Here is a 21,498-nt window from a genome sequence, read left to right as displayed (position 1 = left end):
TCTTTTAATTAATCCCAAGTTGTATTATATCAGACAAAGTGCCAATTTAATCCATATCTGAGTGAAGGGCAGAGAAAATATAAGTAATACATTTTCAATTAATTGACATCCAGCGGAGGACAGAATAGAAATAGAACAAAAAAAAAATGTAATTTAAAAAACTTTCTTTTCTAAGGAAAGGAAAGAACCCCTAATTTCCAATCCGATTCTATTTTATTCTTTTCTGACTTATATGAAATATTTTCCCATGTATTCTCTTTTGATAATATAGGAATGTTCCTCTTAAGCACACTCTGGGAGGATCAAACTGCATGATTGAAACCAAATATCCCATGAGTTAGGAAGCTCGCACTCCACTGTGATATGGAGGATTTGTTCTGGCATATTATGTATCCTTTTCTTCATCAAAATTTTGTCAAGAAAAGTCACCAGCAAATAACACAAAAAGTGTTACATAATTATTAACAAAGCACTAACAAAGTTATACAAATGTTCAATATGAACAAGAGATTATAATGATAAAATGGATTCGATTTTCTCCCTAAATCACAAATTATGACTTGATTGTTTCCAAATTCTAATCGAGATAATGAGATGTCACCTGATCTGTGCAAGAAGAATCATATACAAAGAGAATCCTTACCAAATTTACCATAATGGCGTCGAAGCGAACGCTTATCTCGTGCCTCGCTTAGTCTCAATCGGCGGGAGTTCCGGCGGCGGTTGATGGCATCAAGTGGCGCAGCCACTCCACCTCGCGCAACCTCAGTACAAGGAAGAGGGCGATGCCGCACCCGAAGCCCAGTGCGGCGCTCGACCCGGTCAGCGACACGGCCGTGCAGACGAGCATCACGAACGAATCTTCCTTGTCGCCCATGTCCCTTGATGCCATGGCCAGCTCGATCCCCGAGAAGAGCAGCAGGACGCCGAGGATGCCGATGGGGAACCCGCTCAGCATCCGCACGAACGAGCTGCCAAAGAGAAGGCCTAACGACACCTTCGCCACCCCCAAGAACAGCACCGACGCCCCGCTCCGGCCCCCGAAACGGTACTGCCCCGCAAGCCCACCGGCGCCGTGGCACACTGGCATCGCCCCGAACCAACAGCCCACCAGGTTCATGGCCCCCACGCTCACCGACACCGCCGTCGCCGAGACCTCATGCCCCCTCACCGGGAATAGATCCGTCGCCAGCTTGCACACCGCGATCACTGAGTTGAGCACCGAGAGTGGGATCTGCGGGATTGCCGCCCGCAGGAAGCCCACTTTCCAGTCCTCCCAGGTGATGCGGACGATACGGATCGGGGAGGGGCCGATCTTGAGGTCGGCAAGGATGGAGGGGTCACGGGCGAAGCAGAGGGCCACGCCTAGCGCGAACACCAGCAGCGCCGCCGGGATCCAGGAAGAAGATATTCGACTCCGATGGGGAATCGATGGATTCGGGGTTTGGTTGGGCGGATCGTCGCCGGATCCGGAGGCAAGGACGACGAAGAGGAGGGCGGAGAGGGCGAGGATAAGACCGTCGAGGCCGAGCCAAGGGCGGGGACCAAGGGATTTACCAGCGGCGAAGTCCTGATCGTAGCGAATGTATTTGATGGCGGAGAAGGCGAAAGAGAGGCCCTGGGAGAGCTGAACACCACGGACGACGGGGAGGGGGATGAAGCGGTAGAGGACAGACATGAGGCCGGTGGAGCCGAGGAAGAGGAGGACGGCCGCGGTAGAGATGCCGGCAGCCATGATCTGGGGAACAGATAGATGGGCCGAGGATTCGGAGATGGCGACGGCGGCTATTGACTTCATGGGCTGGACGGGCATGGGGAGGCCGAAGAGGAGGCCGGTGACGGCGTTATAGAGGCCGGTGAAGATGAGGGTGGTGCCTAGGTCGAGGTGGTTGACGAGGGAGAGAGCGAGGACGATGGGGATGTAAGTGCCGAGGTCACCGACGGATCCCCCCAGCTCCGCCCAAACCGAGGTCTTGAGTCTGAAGCTGGCGGCCGGTGAGGGAATCTTAAAGGGAAGGCAGAAGCACCTGCTTCTGAGGGCGGCGCGGGGGAGGAGGGGATTGCCATCTGCACCGTCTTCCGCCATAGTCGTGGCGGAGAGGCAGAGAAGGAGACAAATGGTGCGGGGCGACGACGCTTGGCGTGCTTCAAGCGCCGGGACAATTCCTCGTCTAATTACGGCTTCCAGAAATGAAACAAACTTTCTTTGTGCACTGAGCGGGCTGGACAATGGGCCGTGCCTGGCCCGGTCCGCAGCACCAGCCAGCCCGCGTGCCGCCCTAGGCACCGGATCGTGCAGGACCGACCATCGTCCCCAGTAGAACTGCCCTCCACGGCACCACCAGCTCTATGCAATGCTCGTCACGGCTTCGCGGGGGCCCCTCGATTACTCTATGAAAGTGAGAGACGGCCATGCCGTTGCGTGGCTCCCCAGTTTCGAGGTATGTAGTTTTCGAGTTAGCGAAGCTAGACTGTAAACAAATCGAACCGAGTTGGGATTTGATATCTTCAAACTTATTTGAAAGGATAATTAAGTCGAGCCAAGTTTAAAAATAACCAAGATGAATGTTCAAGCTTAGTTTAATTTATTTTATTTTATTTATTGTTTATTTAATATATGGAAAAAAAGTTTTATTTATAAATATGGTTCGTAAATGGAACTGAACACATGTATTCAAATTTATTTGTATGAATGGAACTGAACACATGTATTCAAATTTATTTGTTTAACTTAATGAACTGTTCGAATTTATTTATTTAATTAATCTTACGTATATTAAATAAATATAAACAAATTCTTATCAAATCGAACATCAAATTTCTTATCAAACCAACTCTCTAACCGATGCCCTAGATGGATTAGAATGAAAGGGACGGGAAAAGATGCGTTTGCTTTGTGGTTGCAACTTTCTTGGCATATCCTGCCTCCAGAATGAGAATAAATTTATCGTTGACAGTGATGGCCGCCGGATATACTTAAGCTAAGTGATCAGACAAACTCCCCACAATTCTTCAGAAGAGGATTTACAGGAAAGGGAGCAAGGGAAGGCAGAATCCTGGTGGCTTCATGTACTAAAACATATCTTTTCATAAACAATAACTGGATTATCAGTGCTTCTTCCTATATAAGTTCACCTCCAAGAAATATAACAGAACTCCTGTGGATTTTTTTTGTTTTATTTTTGGGTAGGAGAAAGGAGGTTATGCCGTGCAGTATATTGGAAAAATATGTTTAAAAGTGAGGTGATAAAATGGTAAACATGGTAGGAATTAACATATCATAGGCCAAACAAAAAACTTGAACGACAATCCGACATCAGTTTGTATTTGACCAGAACCTCGCTAGCAGAAACCTGGCAACATTTTCTTCTCATTTGATACAAACGATTGGTAGAAAACCAGCATCAAGAACACCACTACTTGCTCCAAATAAAAAAGAAAGATGCTTGAATCAACTAATTGAAGTATCCAACGTCAATTCTAATGCAACTCCAAGCAATGGTTCAAAACACAAGACAACTACTATGTAGAGCTCACTATTTTGTAGTATTGGACCAACAAATTTAATCAAGCAGGTCATCATCATCATCGGGAAGAGGCTGAGCAGCAGCAGCTGCAAGCTCGGCTTCATGTCTAAGAAAGAATAACAAACAATCAGAACAGTCTGAAACGGCATAACTTGGTTGAGTAAAACTAGATTTCATTGGGCATAAATCAGACGATATGCTATTACAATCGATGTTTGCACAAAGAACATGTCAGTTCATGGATGCAACAGTTATCTACTCATTACACAAACAAGGATCATCAGCTACTTGCAAATCTAAGTCAATTTTTTTGTAATAGAAAACCAGATCTGCCAATAATAACAATGTAAATTTGGTCCTATAATGAGTTCATATGGATCATTCTCTATGCTGTATAACATAAGCAAACCTAAGTTGAGCATATGGCAATTGAATGTATACATTTATCATCATCCACCTACAAAAAAATCCAAGAAACCTCCAAAAATATAAAAACCAAACTTAATATCGCAAGCAATAATCAAAAAGTTCTTGGAAACACAATGTAGATAAGGAAACAAAATTTTAGACAGAAACATATAATTGAACATACTGTTGCTGTGCAGCCAAGTCAATCTGAACTTCAGGAGGTGCCAGTGCAGGTGATTCGACAAAGTGAAGGTTAGGGTCCCTGGAACCACATTTATCATTACTTCTAATTCTTGATTAGATAATCTTTAATTGATATCAGAACCAAATCATACTAACCCTGCAAGTTTTCTGGCAAGATAAAGGAATGGCTTCTCAAAATTATAATTGCTCTTTGCTGAAATCTCATAGTACTGGAGATTCTTCTTCCTGTGAAATGTAACTTGTTTTGCTTTAACTTGCCTACTCTTGACATCAACCTTGTTGCCACACAAAACAATAGGGATATTCTCACAAACCCTGATTTCCAAACAAATTGGACAGTTAGAGACTTTAAAATATCAGGATAAGCTTGCTACGCTCAATGCAGTGAGCAAACAACCTGCATAAATCCCGGTGCCATGTGGGAACATTCTTGTATGTCATCCTTGCAGTCACATCGAACATGATAATAGCACATTGACCATGGATGCTATGAAAGAAACACGGTAATAGTCAGGTTAAAATCAACAATAACCATTCCACAAACAAAAATATATTCAGCCTCAGTTCACAGATGCAATCCATCAAATTACCAACTAAATTGAGAAAGCACCGTATGTTTGACATTTAAATTTTAAAAAAGAAGGATTATTGACTGCTTTGCCAAGGACTCCAACTTTTTTGACAGAAGAATGATATTTCCACTAAATTACATATCAACAGTATGTTTCTATTATATCATATCAATTTGACAAGACGACATTACCATACATTGAGGGACAAATATTTTCATTAAAAGAAAACTAACGTTATAAACAGAAAAGAAAATTCTAAATCAAGCAAAAGAACAAAATCTTATATGACAAAAAAATTCTGAGTAACAAATGAATTTCAAATAAGTTATACGGTACCAGTATGGCATATGTTATCGATATCAATGTCAATGATGAAAAATTATTTAAAGAAATAGAATCTTATCAACTATTTCAGCATTCCATGCATATACGAGTAAATCATATAATACAGCTCAACCATTGGTTAAAACACTGAGGGTTTAAGACAGACACTAACTAGCAGATTCGTCCGTCAGAAAATACAAAGGTGAAGGTGAAGATGAGTGAGAACATACTAGTATCCGTCTCGCAGACCACCAAACTTCTCCTGACCAGCAGTATCCCAACAATAGAATCGAATCTTGCCACAGTTTGTAAAGAAATCCAGCGGATGGACCTCAACACCAATAGTAGCTAAAAAAATCCATAAACAATACCATAATGTAGGCATACTAAGTCAAAACTTAAAAGAAAATCTTGAACGAGCATGATACTCACGTTCATACTTCTTCTCGAATTCACCAGTAAGATGGCGCTTCACAAATGTAGTTTTCCCTGTGCCATACAAAAGGAAAACCAGGATTTTTTTTTAAAAAAAAATCGAGGTCAAAAGATAGGATTTTTTTTTCCAAATAAAAATACAACAACGAACAAAGAATGGAAAGAAACAAAGAAAAAGAAAAGCACTTGTGTGTTTCACTGTTACAAGAATAAAGACGCCGGCGCCGCCAGCCTCTTAATGAACATAGACAAATATTGATTCCGTTACAGTGGCAGCAATAACAAGATGTTTTTTGAGCGAGAGAAATTACGCGTGAAAGAGAGAGAGAGAGAAAACAAAATCATCAAAGAGTTTATTTGCTCCAGTAACTGATCAAATCGGAACGACGATTATTTGGACGAATCAGATCCTAATGCTGGAGAAGTTGAAGAAATACACAAAAAATTACAGAGGTAACAAGGGATTCACCTGTTCCACCGTCACCAACGAGGACGAGCTTAAAGCTAGGATAGTCGACAGTTTGCTGGTTCGGTAATGCCTGCACACAGCATACGCGATCTAAAGAATGAAAAAAAAAAACACAAAACAAAAAAATGCGACAAGAAATGGAAGTGGATCGGAGACGTTACCATCTGATCGGCTACCGATGATGCAAAGGGGAAGAGGAGGAGAAATGAGAGGGTGCGTGGATTTTAATGGCGGAGCCGAACCCTAAAAGGTTTAGGAAATGATGGGGTTTGCCACGCAGGGTCAGCTTGATTTGAACGCGACTCTCTCAGCCGTTGAATTCCTCGATCGACGCTTCGATAACGAATATCCAAACCGAGAAGGAATTGGGCCGGGCCTTATCGACAATTCTGATGGCCTGAGCGAATTATTATTTTAATGTTTATTTTTCTAAGAATAATAATAATAAACATCTTGGAACCCTCCCATTCTGTATCATGTCGGCCGAATGTTCACAAGGAAGTCTCAATTAAGTGACCGGATACTCTTAGGGGCTTGATTTACGGAAAAGAATGGAAATAGAAATGATTGATTTATGGAAGAGAATGAAAATAGAAATCGGAATCATTGAACTAAAAAAATGAGAATGAGAAGTTTCAATTAGATTTCTATTCTCCTCATTTTATTTGGTAATGGTTCAATTCTATATTTAGGGGTTTGAATCTATAAGATTCATCATCAATACCCTAAATCAAATATCAACTTTCAATTTCATTCTCATTTCTCACTTTCATTCCATCTAACCAAGCAATCCCTTCCATTCCAAATCAAAGTTAAAATGATTAGGGATATTCATAGGTAGGGATGGTAATTTTTCTCACGGATTTGAGGCCCGTGGGGAAAATCCGAAATGGGGACGAGAATCTTCAATTTATTCGGGGATAGGGATGGGTTCGAGGATTTTTTCGGAGATGGGGCAGGTTCACGGATAGGAACCCGTCCCGAAAATAATAATAATAATAATAATAATAATAATAATAATAATATTATTATTATTATTATTATTATTATTATTATTATTATTATTATTATCATTATTATTATTATATTTTTAAAAATAATAATAATAATATTAATATTAAAAAAATTAATAATAAAATTATTATTATTACTGATATTAATATTAATATTAATAGTAAAATAATAATAATATTAAATTAATTTAGGGATGAAAGCGGGGATGGGGATTTGATCCCTGATGGTTCGGGTTCGGAATTTCCTCGAATTTGAAAAAGTGGGGAATGAGGGCGGGGATGGGGACGGGGATGAAATTTGAGGGCGGGGATGGGGATGGCAAACTCATCCCCGCCCCGCCCCATTGTCATCCCTATTCATAGGAAGATATGAAGTATGTCAAAAGTGACTAAGTACTTATAAGAAAGGTTCAAAATAGGTCCGGATAATTAGACATTCATGGGGAGTCCTGAAGTAGGTTAAAAGTGACCGAATACTTGCAAAAAGGTTGGGACTATAAAAGTAATGGTGGTCCTTCATTTAAGGGAAGAATTGTTGTAATAAATCAAAGTCCCACATTTGAAATATATGAAAAAAAATCATGGGTTTAAAAGGATGTAAGATTCTCTATTGAAATGAGACCTTTTGGGTAAAGCCCAAAAATAAAGTCATGAGAGTTTACGCCAAAGTGGACAATACTATGTCATTATGAAGATATGTGAATATCCGTTGGATACAACAAATTGTATCAGAGTCATGGTCTAGATCAAATGTCATGTGGGGTGACTTTGAACGAAGTTGCAGGGAGGCCCGGAACAGGTCAAGGTGGTCGGATACTCGTGGGGAGGCCCGAAACAGGTTAGAGTAATCGAATGCTTGTGGGGAAGGCCCGAAGCATGTCAGGATGACATGATTTTTACGGGGAGGGCTGGAGCATGTCAACGTAGAGGTCTGAACTAGGTCAAGAGTAATTGGATGATCGCGAGGAAACCCGGACCATGAGAGTAATTGTGGTCCTTCATTTGAGTGGAGAATTATTGTGATACAATCAAAGTCCCACATTGGAAAGATATGAAAAATATCATGGGTTTAAAAGGATATAAAATATCTTCATTATAATGAGATATTTTGGGTAGAGCCTAAAAATAAAGTCATAAGGGCTTAAGCCCAAAGTGGACAATATTATGTTATTATGAAGATATGTGAATATCGTTTGGAAATAGCAAATGGTACCATAACACCTGGAGCTTTCTCCCCTGTAACCAAATGCTCGCGTGGAGGCCCGAAGTAGGTCAGAATGATCGGATGCTAACGGGAAGGCCTGTAGCATGTCAGGGTAATCGGATGCTCGTACAAAGACCTAGAGTAGGTCAGGGTGACCGGATACTTGTGGAGAGGCTCAGAGTAAGTTAGGATAATCGGATGCTTCTGGGGAGGCTTGGAGCAGGTCAAGAGTGATCGGATGTGGATGCTAGCGGGGAGTCTCCGAGCAAGTCAAGGTGATCGGATGTTTGGGGGAGATCCAAAGCATGTCAGGGTAACCAGATGCTGGCAGGGAGGTCCAAAGAAGGTCAAGAGTGACTAGATGCTCACGGGGAAGTTCGAACCATGAGAGTGCTGGTGGTTCTTCATTTGAGGGGAAGATTATTGAGATACAATCAAAGTTTCATATTAGAAAGATATGAAAAAGATCATGGATTTAAAAGAATGTAACATATTTCTATTATCCACTTTAAGCTTGAGTTCTCATTGTTTTGCTTTTAGGATCTACCCAAAAGGTGTCATGCTACTTAAGTTGTTGCAGTTAAAAAAACTTATAGTTAAACCTTGGGTTGAGTCAATCGGTCTGCCTTGTTGTGTGCATCAGTCATCTTGTCCCTTCTATTAATAATGCATGTCTGACCTTAGTTAGTCGGGTCGTGCCTATGGCGCTGTTATTTTGAAAAAAATTAGAGTGCTTAAAGCAAGTTCAAGCTATAGATATATTAACATGTGATAACATCACATTATTTCGTTCCTATTGTGTTGACATTGGGTATTGAAGTAATGATTAAAAGGGATAGTTGGGGATATTCATATTTCATAGTCAAAGGTGAAATTCTTGGATATATAAAAAATGAACCACTGTGAATGCATTTGCCAAGGATGTTTTCATTAATCAAGAATGAAAGTTGGAGTCTACGATTTAATTTGACTCAACATGGGAAAACTTATCAGGTCTAGATATAACGAGGATTAACAGACTAAGAGCTCTTTCACAATAAAAAAGGTACACATATAAATCTTCTTTGAGAGGTAAAACTCTCAAATAGCATATCAAAGCATGCAAACATAGGAGTTTTGTTCCTCTACAAATGAGGTAAACCTCACAATCAGTTCTCAATCCACACCTACAATCATGCATCACATGGACACAAGTCACCTATTATATGTTCATTCAATACAATCACATAAACTCACTCATTCAAAGCAAATGAAACAACAACATCATCACGCTAACAACCTCCGAACATGAGTTATCACACAACCCAGCCCAAAACTGACACTCACACATACAGGACATACAAGAGAAAGTACTACATTGAACTTTAGTCCACAAATCGGTGTATATGAATCTGAACTTTTCGAAATATCTACTTAACATCTGGAGTAAACCCTTGGAAATGACATCTATTACAAGCTTCCCAAACAAAATAGATCAAGCTAGATATGTCAAGATATCGGGCTTTCATCTTCCTGCTGCCACCATTGTAATGCTGCCCAAAAATTTGATATAACTCTCCAACTGAATGAAAATCATAGTTGATATCTAACCATATCTTCACCTTATTCCAAAGAGTACAAATAATTAGGCATTCAAAGAATAAGTGATGGTTTGATTCTTCTTGCTATCGACAAAGCATGTACGGTTCATATTCCATTCTATCCGTCGTTCTTAAGTTTCCATGTGCTAACATCCATTAGATGAAGCAATGCTTTGGCATTATTTCTAATCTCCATACCATCGACGTTGACATCACCTCCAAACCTCTAGGCATGAAAAATCGGTAAGCATTTAATTGCAGTCCCTTTACTTTCCCACATAAACCATTAAATCATCCTCATGTTTGTTGTTCCAACTCCACTTGTGACCTTTAGGATTTTGTTCCGAATATCTATAAGCCTCTTGATCAGTTGTGAATCCGAAGCTTTGGCTTCCTATTGCCAAAATCCATCCCCTTTTACATAATGTTGATGCACCTATTTGACCCATAATGTGTCTATTTTGGATTGAATCTCTCATAATGTTTTACTTAATAGTGCATCATTCTATGCTAGAAGATTCCGAATTTCATACCCTTCATCTTATTTTGAAAGACAAATTTTAGCCCATGATATAGGAGGATGCTTAAAGGATTATGCAAACATACAACAAATAACCTTGATCTTCTTAATTTCTCCACTATGTATAGGAAGCATAGAGAGTCAAAAAACCATTGCCTGGGGTCAACGTCCCGGCTATGCGCTTTCAGCTGTGTACCTGCATTTACCTCCCTCCATATCCGTGGGACCGGCTCTAGGAGGGTCGTTGATGTGGCGGTTCCACATTTTTTTTTCATAGAGAGTCAAAAATACTCCATACATTGGAGGACCATTCCTACCAACTTAAAATGTCTCGCATATGATAAAGTATGCTTAGGCCAAACATTTATCCTTACTGTAATAGCATCAAGAAATGGTCTATAATTAGTACTTTGTAATTTTTCCGCGCTAGTGGGATTCCTAAATATTGAAAAGGGAAAGTGCCTTCTTGGAACCATATAAGACTAATCAACCAATCCTTTATCCTTCCATCAACTCCCTGTCATATAAGCATGTGATTTTTGGGGATTAAGTTTCAACCCCGATTCCCTTCCAAGCTGGTCCAAATAATCCACTAATTATTTGATTGAAGTTTCATCTGCCTAACTAAACAACATTAAGTCATCGACATATACAAAGTGTGTGATACCTACCTCTTTGCACCTTAAATGTAGGGGTGTAAATGAGCCAAGCCGCTCATGAGCTATTTGAACCTCGATTCAATAAAAGCTCGTTTGAGCTCGTTTAATAAGGCTCATTAAGATAAACAAACCAAGTTCAAGCTTCACAATATTCGGCTCGTTAGCTCGTGAACATGTTCGTTAAGCTCATAAATCAATTTTAAATAAAAATAATAATAATTTTGATATTGAATTTATAGATTTTACACTCTACTTATGAAAAACATAGACAAATATATTCAATTTATTTATTAGAATAAAATTATAAATTTTAACAAGAATATTATAATTTTTTAAAAATATATAATTTAGTTTTTAATGAATATTTAAATTTATAATTTATATTTATTAAGCTCGTTTAGGCTCGATAAAAGCTCGAATAAGCTCGTGAACCATGAATATATTTGTTAAATAAAGCTCGAGCTTGACTCGATTATAAACGAGCCAAACTCAAACATTCAAGAGTTCGGCTCGGCTCGGCTCGATTATACCCCTACTTAAATGGAAATGAAAAGAGAGAGGCAAGGAGGTAACTCACAGCCTTCTTGATAGCACTTCAATGCACAATCCAAATAGCAAGGCGGGTAAAGGATCACCTTGCCTTAAACCTCTTCTTCCACTAAAAAATCTATATATACCACCATTTACAGAGATAGAATAGGATATTGTCATAACACATTCCCTAATCTATCCATAATATCATTATAGGAAACTAAAACCAATGAGAGTTGTCATAAGGAAGTTCCAATCAACCATATCAAATGTCTTCTTGAAATCTACTTTAATCATGCATCTTGGAGAGATCCTTTTGCGAGTATATTTCCATAGCAACCCTTGAGTTAGATTTATATTGTCTCCTATAGATCACCCATGTATGAAAGATGCTTATGCTGGATCCAAGAAATAATTCATTATCTCAGTTAGTCGATTGACCAAAACTTTAGCAATTACTTTGTAGAAGACATTGTTGTTGGAGTATATACTTAAAAGTTTAGCTTTTGTACACATTTGTTTTGAAATAAAGAATCACATTGGTCAAATGTTTACATTTATTTGTTAAATGTAATTGTTCAATTAATTTATATAGTAGATAACATGGAGTGTGGAGTCACACTTAGAAGATCATGTTGTCGGTTCTCTATAAATTATAAACAGTTGCTCACGACTAAGATGGAAAGGAACAAACCATCAGAATAGACGTAGTGTAATTAAGTATTAATTTATCTTGACTAATAAATTACACTGATACACTTTAAGTGTATTGAGTAAGATCATTTAGGTAAGTTCTTTTTGTACTGACTTAGTAAAAGAACTAGACCTTAGTTATTATGGAAGTGTGTGCTCTTAATCCTAATATAATAACAAGCATGTATATTTAATATTTATTTCTTTGACTTATCAAAGGGTGAGGTTTAGCTAGATAAATCAATATGCCCGATAAGTTGGGAAATGATATTACTTATAGTATGTGTTGTTGATTATAGAAGGAATCTGTGTCCTAGTTATCTAGGTTGAGAATGTCCCCAAGAGGAGCTCATAAGGATTGTCATGTTAAACCCTACAGGTGGACCTAGTCCAACATGACAATAAAGTTGGGTGGTACTACTCTTGGAGCTAGATATTAATTAAATGAGTTGTCAGTAACTCACTTAATTAGTGGACATTCGTAATCTTAAACACAGGGAGACTAACACACTCATGTTTGGGATTGGTGCGGTAGTGCTGTAATAACTCTCTAGTGGAATGAGTTATTATCGATGAACTTGAGTTGTGTGTTCGGGGCGAGCACGGGATACTCAAGCTCATCGGAAGGCCAAAACCAATTTCTCCTCTAGGTCCCCGTTGTAGCCTCAATAAAGCCTCAAGTCCATCCAAAGAAAAGCCTATCTTGGTGTCCAAGAAGGGGCCGGTTCATTGCTTGGTGACGAAGCAATGGTCGGCCACATATTCTCTAGAAGTGGCTGGCCCTTGCCTTGGGCAAGGGGGCCGACCGCAATATTTAAATTAGGAAGGTTGTTTTTGAATTTTTAAATTTCCTCAGATATTTACAATTTGTAAAAAGAGAGATTTTAAAAATTTATAAAATTTTCCTAATTTAAATTAGGCCACAAGGTTTTAAAAGAGAGTTGTAAAATTTATAAAATTTTCTTTTAAAAAGAAATATTATTAGAGATGTTTTAAATTTTAAAACTTGGTTTTAAATTTTAAAACTTTCCTTTTAATATCCACATTAGAAAAAAAAAGAGTTTATAAAATTTTATTAGAAGTTTTCTTCTTTTAAATTTTATAAAAAAAATTTCTTTCTTTCCCTTTTAATAAGTGGCCGGCCACCAAGCAAGGGGCCGGTCAAATAATTAAACATCAACAAATAGTTGTTTAATTAATAAATCAATCTAGGATTGATTAATTAAGAGGAAAGAAAAAGAAAAAATTAAAAGGAAATAGGAATGAGTCTAATTTTTTATAAAACTCTTTTCATAATTTTCCGTTGGGAAACTAATATAAAAAGGGGGGAAGGGGAGGCCTTGAAGAACATAACAATTGATATTGTGTTGTTGGAGATCATCAAGTGGTCGACCCCTCTCCCTCTCTTCCCTTTGCTCTCTTTTGCTCCTTTGTGGTGGTGGTGGCCGAATTCTAGAGAAGGAGGAGAAGCTTAGCTTTCTGGGTGGTGTTCGTCTTGGAGGATCGTCGTCCACACGACGTCTATGAGGAGGCAAGGGATACGGCAGAAGATCTCGAGGTTTTTAGCATACAAGAAAGAGGTATAACTAGTATTTAATTTTCGCATCATACTAGTTAATTTTTCTTTGTATAAATACCAAATACAAGAGGCATTCGATTCTTGTTTTTCGAATTTAATTTCGATGTTGTGTTCTTTTTCTTTTTTCCTTGTGATTTGATTGTTCCTTTTGGTTAACCTAGAGTTATATAAGGAAATTAAATATTAACTTTCCTTAAAAGGCTTTGTCTAGTCGGTGGTGTCCAAGAAGGCCAAGTGCCTCGCCATGCAGTACGGGAAGCCAATTTTGGAAACTAATATTTAATTGAATTTATAACCTAGGTGATTTGGATCAAACGTGTTAAGTTCCGCAGGAGATCCAAATCTAAACCTAAAAGAACATATAAGTTAAACTTGGAATCAAACGTGTTAAGTTTCGCAGGAGATACAAGTTTAACTTAAAAGAACACATGGTAGCTAGGAAAGGTTCAGATCACGTACAAAATTTTTGTACAGTGGAGCCATTGGGTTTTCCTAGTAGCAACCAACAATTGCAACAAGAGATTGGACAATAATCCGAGACACTCGTAGCATGGTCCGCCTTTGGCATAAGTGAGATCAAAAAATGATTCCATTGTTTAAGTAGTTTCCCACCTTGAAAAAATTCCTATACTGCTGCAATAAAATCATTACCAACAATATCCCAAGAAAAGATATAGAATTTTGAACTATAACCATTCGAGCCTAGCGCTTTCACACATCCAATGTCGTTAAGGGCAACCCTTATCTCTTCTATTGCAACCGGCTTGCATAGATCCATAGATTGGCTAATGGTTAGCTGCCTTCCAAGGATTACATTGTTGTCCATAGGTTTGCACGCATCATTTTGACCAATAAACTCATGAAAGAAATCAACAAACTCCTTCGCTACTTCACCCAAACTTGTTGTTTGTTCCTCATTCCTTTTTGTGAGTGTAACAATAACATTCCTTTTGTTATTCCTCTTCATCACATCATGAAAGAATTTGATGCACATATCAACGCTCCGTAAGTAAACATTCTTCACTTTTTGTTGGTAAAATTGCTTTTCTGCTTCAACAAATAGATTGGCTTGCTTTTAGATATAGTTATACTCCGTGAGGATTGACCCTCCTGCCAAGATGCCCATTTGTACCTTCTTTAAATTTTATTTTCTTCTCCTTTTTCAAAATGTTTCCAAATTACTTCTTGTCCAACTCCCTCAAACACTCTTTCAATCAGAATAACTTTGTCTTGAGAATAAATTGAGCATTGTCAGTAGCCGAGGTTGCCCATGAGTCTTTCACAATAGTAAATTCGTTACCTTAACAACCCCCTTAGTGTCGGCCTCACAGATATGGAGAGAAGTAAATACAAGTACATAGGTGTTAGTAGGGTTGTAATCGAGTCGAACCGAGCTCGAGCTCATGCCAGTTCGAGCTCGAGCTCGAGAAAATTGCATAGGCTCGAGCTCGGCTCAAGCTTGATCGAGCTTGTGAGTTTAAGCTCGAGCTCAAGCTCGAGTCAAGCTCAAGTCGAGCTCGAGCCGGCTCGAGCTTGACTTGGAAAAATAAATTAAAAACCTGTCCCAATGGAGATTTGAACCGTAGACCTCAAATACACCAAATGATATGCTCTAGCCACAAACTCCTCCTTAACTTATTATTTATTTTTAAAGTAATAATAATTTTAATTATTAAAATATTAAATTAACCTGGCTTGATAAGGCTCGACGAGCCTTCGAGCCAGTGTTAAATGAGCTCGAGCTCGGCTCGAATGTTAAACGAGTCGGCTCGAGCTCGGCTCGAGCTCGGTCAAATTCGAGCTCGGCTCGAGCTCGGTCAAATTCGAGCTCGAGTGGAGCTTTGATCGAGCCGTTCGCGAGCGGCTCACGAGCGGCTCGGCTCATTTGTACCCCTAGGTGTTAGGTTGTTGGCCCCACGAATATAGAGGGAGGTAAATACAAGTACATAGGTGTTAGGTGTATGGGGGAGGGGGGTAAAATTCAAGTTGTCAGTTTCTAAGAATAGACCTCTGACCATTATACCAGAGATGTCATGCGCCCACCTGTCCATGAGTCTTTCACTTGTTTTTGATAAAAGGTAAATATATATTATTAAAAGTGTACAACCATACAAAAATGATATTGGAGCTCCTTATGTCATATTTAACTAATTGTTAGATCTGGAAGGGGAACTGTGATCGCGTCCATGTAATCACCCGTATACCATCTCTCATACTCTCTGCTACATATGTTGGCTACCTGCTTATCCTCAGTACGAGATACTAAAATTGAGGTATCAATCAACATCGTCCATGGTATCTGATCCTGTCCGAGTGCTGAGACGATGGTCGCTGGGGACGTGGCGCTCCCTGTTGGCTTCACGCAGACTTCGGGATGGTGTAGACCTCTGTTAAGAACCCGCAAGCACAAAACCGAGCCGGGAAGGGGTTCTCGGCGACGACCCTCCAACGCTCAAGTCAGTTCCCGACGGCTAGAAATCGAAACAGAGTAACGAGTACTGTAGCTACAGTGGTGAATAGTGCATACCTCCGTTGAAGTCTGGGGGTCCTTATATAGGGCTCCCTGAAGGTGCGGGCATGCTTACGAAGACGTGCGCGCTTCTCAAAGCATACCTGTAATGATTAACAGACCGGGCATATCCCTGACGTGACAGTGGAGGCTTCCACCGTACGATTCTCTGTCTGACCATGCCGCCAACCATGCCGCTTGTCGGTGACACCTGCCCCGAGAAAGATATCCCCTCCTGCTCATCTGGTCGTTTACAAGACTGAGCGGGGAATCCGTTCGGCTGCACCCCCATACTGCTGAGGGAGTGACCGAGCCGAGTGGGAGGCCCGCTCGTCCCCTAGTGCCTCATCTTTCTTTCGCCTCGCCACGTGCGGTCGGGCAGTGTCCACCGTCCGACCGAGCGGGGACTCCGCTCAGCCCCTGAGTGTCGGAAACCCAACGTTGAGCAGGGTTGTTGCATTGCCGCCCGAGCAGTACATCGGTCGCTCGGCCGAGCCCGGGCTGTAGGCCGTGCTGACTCTGACCCCCATGTGTCCTTGGCTCCTCTACCATCCGGGTCCCACTTTACCCCCCGGATTACATGCCTCCCCTTCAAGTCTAGTCGAAGGAGGCTATAAGTCCGACTGATTGGACAAATTGGTTTAGTGCTTTGCCGGCCGCTCGGTCGTGATGATGAAATGCTTGAGGTGGGCATGGGTGATCCGCTCGGTTGAACCTTCGTCGACCGCTCGGCGGGGAGTGCACCGGTACTTGTTAATTTTATTGCTCCATGTCCGGGTCTACTTGCGGTCAAAGCTGTCATCATCGAAATCCCCTTGGAATCCGTGTAAATCCCCGTCATCAAAGCCGAGCATGCGACCACGCAGATTGATGGCCTCCATTAAATGTCGCCCTGTAACCTGGCGCCACGTGGCGCCATCGCCGTCATCGTACGACGGGGGTGTTAGCTCCGATGGGACATGTGGCGGCTTGAATTTCACGGCCAGATGCAAGCCTCGATCCCTGTCACCTAGATCGGACGGTCCTGGCTGGCCGAGCTCAATTTCTATAAAACCCCGAGGCCGACTTCTGTTTCATTATTGTTGCCTTCGTGCTTTGGCGACTTCTTTCGTGCCCAATGCTCCGGCGACTCGCTCCTTTAGCATTTCGGCGAACTCTCAACACACTTCTTCTTTGCATTTCACTTTCTAGTAAGCTTCTTCGTTGCTCTACCTTGTCGTAGCATTCCTTCGTGCTTTGGCTTTCCTTTCTGTGCGTTGTTTCTGCCCCTGTCGGCCTTTTCCCGTTAATCCGTCGGCGAAATCGCCGAGCTTTTCGTTTTTCGATCATGGTCAGTTCCTCTGACCCTTCTCCCGGCCTTTGGTATCACAACATGAAGAGTCGGTTCAACTCGGGTGATACCGCCAATCTGATAGGTGCTTTCAATCTTTCCCCTGACTACGAGATAGTTTTAGTCGAGCCGTCGGCTCGACCTCACGACCCGCCGGCCGACACTGTCACCTTTTTTCGAGATCAATTCGTAGCTGGCCTTAGATTTCTCATTCACCCTTTCATAATAGAAGTCTGCAACTACTTCCACATTCCGCTCGCCCAACTCGTTCCCAACTCCTTTCGACTGCTATGCGGCGTAGTTGTGCTTTTCCGAGTGCACGGCATTCCCCTAAGGCCTCAAGTTTTCCATTATTTTTATTATCCGAAGTAATCCAAAATAGGTACCTTTTTGTTTCAGTCTCGGATCGACCTTGTCTTTTTTGATAAAATGCTCTCTTCCAATAAGCATTGTAAGGATTACTTTTTCTATCTGCGTCTCCCCGAACGGCCTCCCTTTCGAACCAAGTGGTAGACCACCCTACCACCTTCGCCCGACCTGAAGAAATATAGGACCGAGCCGGCCTACCTCCACACAGCAACCTGTTGGTCGGGCTGAAGCTGGATATCCATAAGCTGCTCCCCGAATGAATGATGTATATGTTCAGCTTAAGTCTGACCCGAACGAGGCTTTCGGGTGGCCCTGATAAGAAATAACTTTCTCTCTTTTTCTTTAGGTCTAACTGATTTCTTTTCTCTTTCTTACAGCTGCCACCATGATGAAGTCGGTGGTGCTCGGCATGCTAAAACGCAAGGCTGCTGAGATAGAGGCAGCTGTAGTGCAGGAGGCAGAGAGACTCGGCATCGCTCCGGTCGGCTCTCATGAAGGCGAGAGAGAAGAGGCGCAGACGACGGACGATGCGTCTGCCGCTCGGACCGCCACTACCGATGCGGTAGGAGAGATTGCTCCGTCAGGTATTCAACCGGCCATTCAGGCCGAGGAAGCCGGGTCTTCTGGTGACGAACTTTCGTTGGCTGGATGCAAACGCCGCCGAATGGGTACACCCACCCGCTCGGCCACCTCAGCCGTGCGTGTGTCCGAGAAGACGGACGTTCCCCCTCCGTTGGCTCCTGTGACAGTGGAAATGTTATTTTCCGACCGGACTCCCTCTCAAGGTGATTGGCCTTCTGACCCCATCGCCTTCCAACCCCTTAGCTCACTCCCTCCCACTCAGCGTAAAATCAAGCGATCTCTTATCCGCTCCGATCCGATCGGTCAGTCCTCTGCCCCTTCAGCCTCTGCTCAATCTACCCCGGGCGGGCGCAGGATTATCAAGGTCATACTGTTGGTCCCTTTGGAGGCCGGCAAGAGAGGAGGGATGAATTGCCCTATAAAAATTAAACTAAAAATCTTTCTCAGATATTCAACTAATTTAACAGACACTTGTAATAATAAAACTAAGAGACTAAAAGAAAAGAGCAGACACAAGAGATTTACTTGGTTTGCAATCAGGGAATTGCTAATCCAAGGAAAGTAAGCGCACTATCTGATGATCTCCTTTGGGTGGAGTAACCTCTTTACAGCGTTGACAGTACAAATAAAAGAAACAAAAATGAAAGCACAAAGAAAACTGATTTCAAGTGAGATGATTTAACTGTGTAAATCAGTGCTATATTTATAGCACTGATCGGGGCGCCCCGAAGGGGTTCCGGGCTCCCTGGGGGGATACAATTTTATCCCCCAACGATTAGATCGCGTTTGACGCGATCCTAGTCAAAATCCGGGTCCGGGCGCCCGGAATGGTTCCGGGCGCCCCAGACTGGTTCCAGGTGCCCAGACCAGGAAAGTCAACACAGTTGACTTTTCTCGGTCCGGGACCTCTGATCCGGTTCAGCTCGTCTCGGTCTGGGTCTTTCGCTCCAGCTCCGCTAGGTTGGATGATCTCGGCCATCCGAAATAGGGCTCACCCGAACTCAAGTTCCGGCCTTCTCCTCGAGCAGCCTTCCTTCCCGGTTTCTCGTCCCTCGAACGCCGCGCACGTTCTTCTCATCCACCGGTGTACTCTTTCGCGGTCACCTCGTCTGTAACACCCGCGAAATATTTTTAGCTACACATATGAGTATTCTCTTTTGGAATAAAAAGAAAAGGGAAATAGAACCAAAAAGAAATAAAAAGAGAGAGGAGTTAAGGCTTGAACCTTGAACCCCTCATAATAGATAAAGCTAAATTGGTGTATGATAACCAATAGAGTCATGAATGATATATGATTAGCAAGGAATGGAAATTGAAGTTAAAAGTAAGAGTATGATTAAATAAGGAAGCAAGAAAAAGTCAAGTAGCTTTCCTCCTCTTTCTCTTGGTTAAGAGAAGAAGCAAGCAAAAGACAAGTTGTTTTCTTCTTTCTTCTTTCTATTTTCGTGAGAATGAATGAGGGTGAGGGAATAGAGGAATCAAGGGGATGAATTGGGACATTTTCTTCCCTCATTGAGAATAAATAGGAATGAGAGAAGAGAAGGGAAAGAAAGTTTGACTACTTCTTCCTTCTTCTTCTTCCTCCTCCTTCTTTCTCCTTTTTCCTCCTCCACCGAGACCTAAAACTCTCCCCGCCCCCATTTTCGAATCCAAGCTAAGTTTTTCTCCCTAAGAAAACTAATTCACAAGAAGGAGTCCTCAAGATCTACTCCTTACAAGCAAGAGGCAAAAGGGAAAACTAGAAGGAGAAGCTTCCTTCTTCCTCTTCACAAGGGTACCTTCTTTAAAGAAAAACCAAGCAAGAGGATGTAAGTATCCCCTCACCTGTGGTACAAGTAGTTCATGTGTTTTTCCATGAGTTTAGTTTGCTTAAAAATCTAGGGTTGCTTCTTGAAACTTTCGGCCACCAAAAGTACAAAGAAAAAAACTTACGGAAGCTTAAGACCTAAACTAAACATGCTCACTATGTTTCTTATGATATGTACCCTATGATAGGAGATTAATTTAGTGTTCTTATGCTTGTACGTTGCTTAGAACTTAGATTCATGTTCCTTAAACTTTCGGCCAAGGCATGAAAAGAAGACCTAGGAAAGCTTAAGACCTAACTAAACATGCTCACGATGTCCCTTATGATATGTAACTTAGGATATGAGTTCTGTTTAGAATTCTAATGTTTTTATTTTTCTTCTTTATGCTTCTTGTAACCTAGATCTATGCCTAGTAGGTTTCGGCCATGATAGAAATGAATGCCTAGGAGAGTTTAGAATTTAATCTATCATGCTCATGACTTTCTTTATGATATGGTATGAAGATTTCTTAGTGTTTTCATGCTTGCATGTTGCTTGGAACCTAGATGCATCCCACTTTAGGGTTCGGCCATGATGGAAATGAAGGCCTAGGAGAGTGTAAAATTTAATCTATCATGCTCATGACTTTCCTTATGATATGGTATGAAGATTTCTTAGTGTTTTCATGCTTGCATGTTGCTTGGAACCTAGATGCATCCCATTTTAGGGTTCGGCCATGATAGAAATGAAGGCCTAGGAGAGTGTAAAATTTAATTTATCATGCTCATGACTTTCCTTATGATATGGTATGAAGATTTCTTAGTGTTTTCATGCTTGCATGTTGCTTGGAACCTAGATGCATCCCACTTTAGGGTTTCGGCCATGATGAGATTAAGGGTCTAAGAAAGCTTAAAAATCAAATCTAACATGCTCATCGTTTTCCTTAGGATATGATATGAAGTTAGCTTGATATTCTTATGCTTGTATGTTGCTTAGACTTAGTTTCAAGCTCCTTAAACATTCAGCCATAACATGATTAAAATACCTAGGAAGCATAGAACATAAACTAAACATGCTCATAATGTTCCTTATGATATATGATATGAAATTGGTTTAGGGTTCACATGCTTTCATGTTGTTTGTAACCTAGATTTATGCTTGGTAAGTTTCGGCCATAACAAGATTAAAGGACCTAGGAAGCTT

At 41.2% G+C, this 21,498-nt stretch overlaps 2 protein-coding genes across 2 annotated transcripts; both read right to left on the bottom strand.

Moving 5' to 3' along the window:
• Positions 1 to 429: 429 nt before the first annotated feature.
• LOC122034908 (molybdate transporter 2-like) lies at positions 430 to 2,206 on the bottom strand. The gene has a single exon (XM_042594267.1). The coding sequence runs from the start codon at positions 2,084 to 2,086 to the stop codon at positions 698 to 700; it is 1,389 nt and encodes a 462-aa protein (XP_042450201.1). The 5' UTR covers positions 2,087 to 2,206; the 3' UTR covers positions 430 to 697.
• Positions 2,207 to 3,298: 1,092 nt separating this feature from the next.
• LOC122034897 (GTP-binding nuclear protein Ran-3-like) lies at positions 3,299 to 6,239 on the bottom strand. Its single transcript, XM_042594256.1, has 8 exons — positions 6,101 to 6,239; positions 5,940 to 6,009; positions 5,468 to 5,524; positions 5,266 to 5,383; positions 4,537 to 4,626; positions 4,275 to 4,454; positions 4,120 to 4,197; positions 3,299 to 3,633 (listed from the first exon to the last, which is right to left on the bottom strand). The coding sequence occupies exons 1-8, from the start codon at positions 6,101 to 6,103 to the stop codon at positions 3,564 to 3,566; spliced, it is 666 nt and encodes a 221-aa protein (XP_042450190.1). The 5' UTR covers positions 6,104 to 6,239; the 3' UTR covers positions 3,299 to 3,563.
• Positions 6,240 to 21,498: the final 15,259 nt, after the last annotated feature.

The sequence above is a fragment of the Zingiber officinale genome, chromosome 1A (assembly GCF_018446385.1).
Source record: "Zingiber officinale cultivar Zhangliang chromosome 1A, Zo_v1.1, whole genome shotgun sequence".
NCBI lineage: Eukaryota > Viridiplantae > Streptophyta > Magnoliopsida > Zingiberales > Zingiberaceae > Zingiber > Zingiber officinale.
Note: the sequence above shows the minus strand (reverse complement) of the source record. Positions and strands in the feature narration are given on the sequence as shown.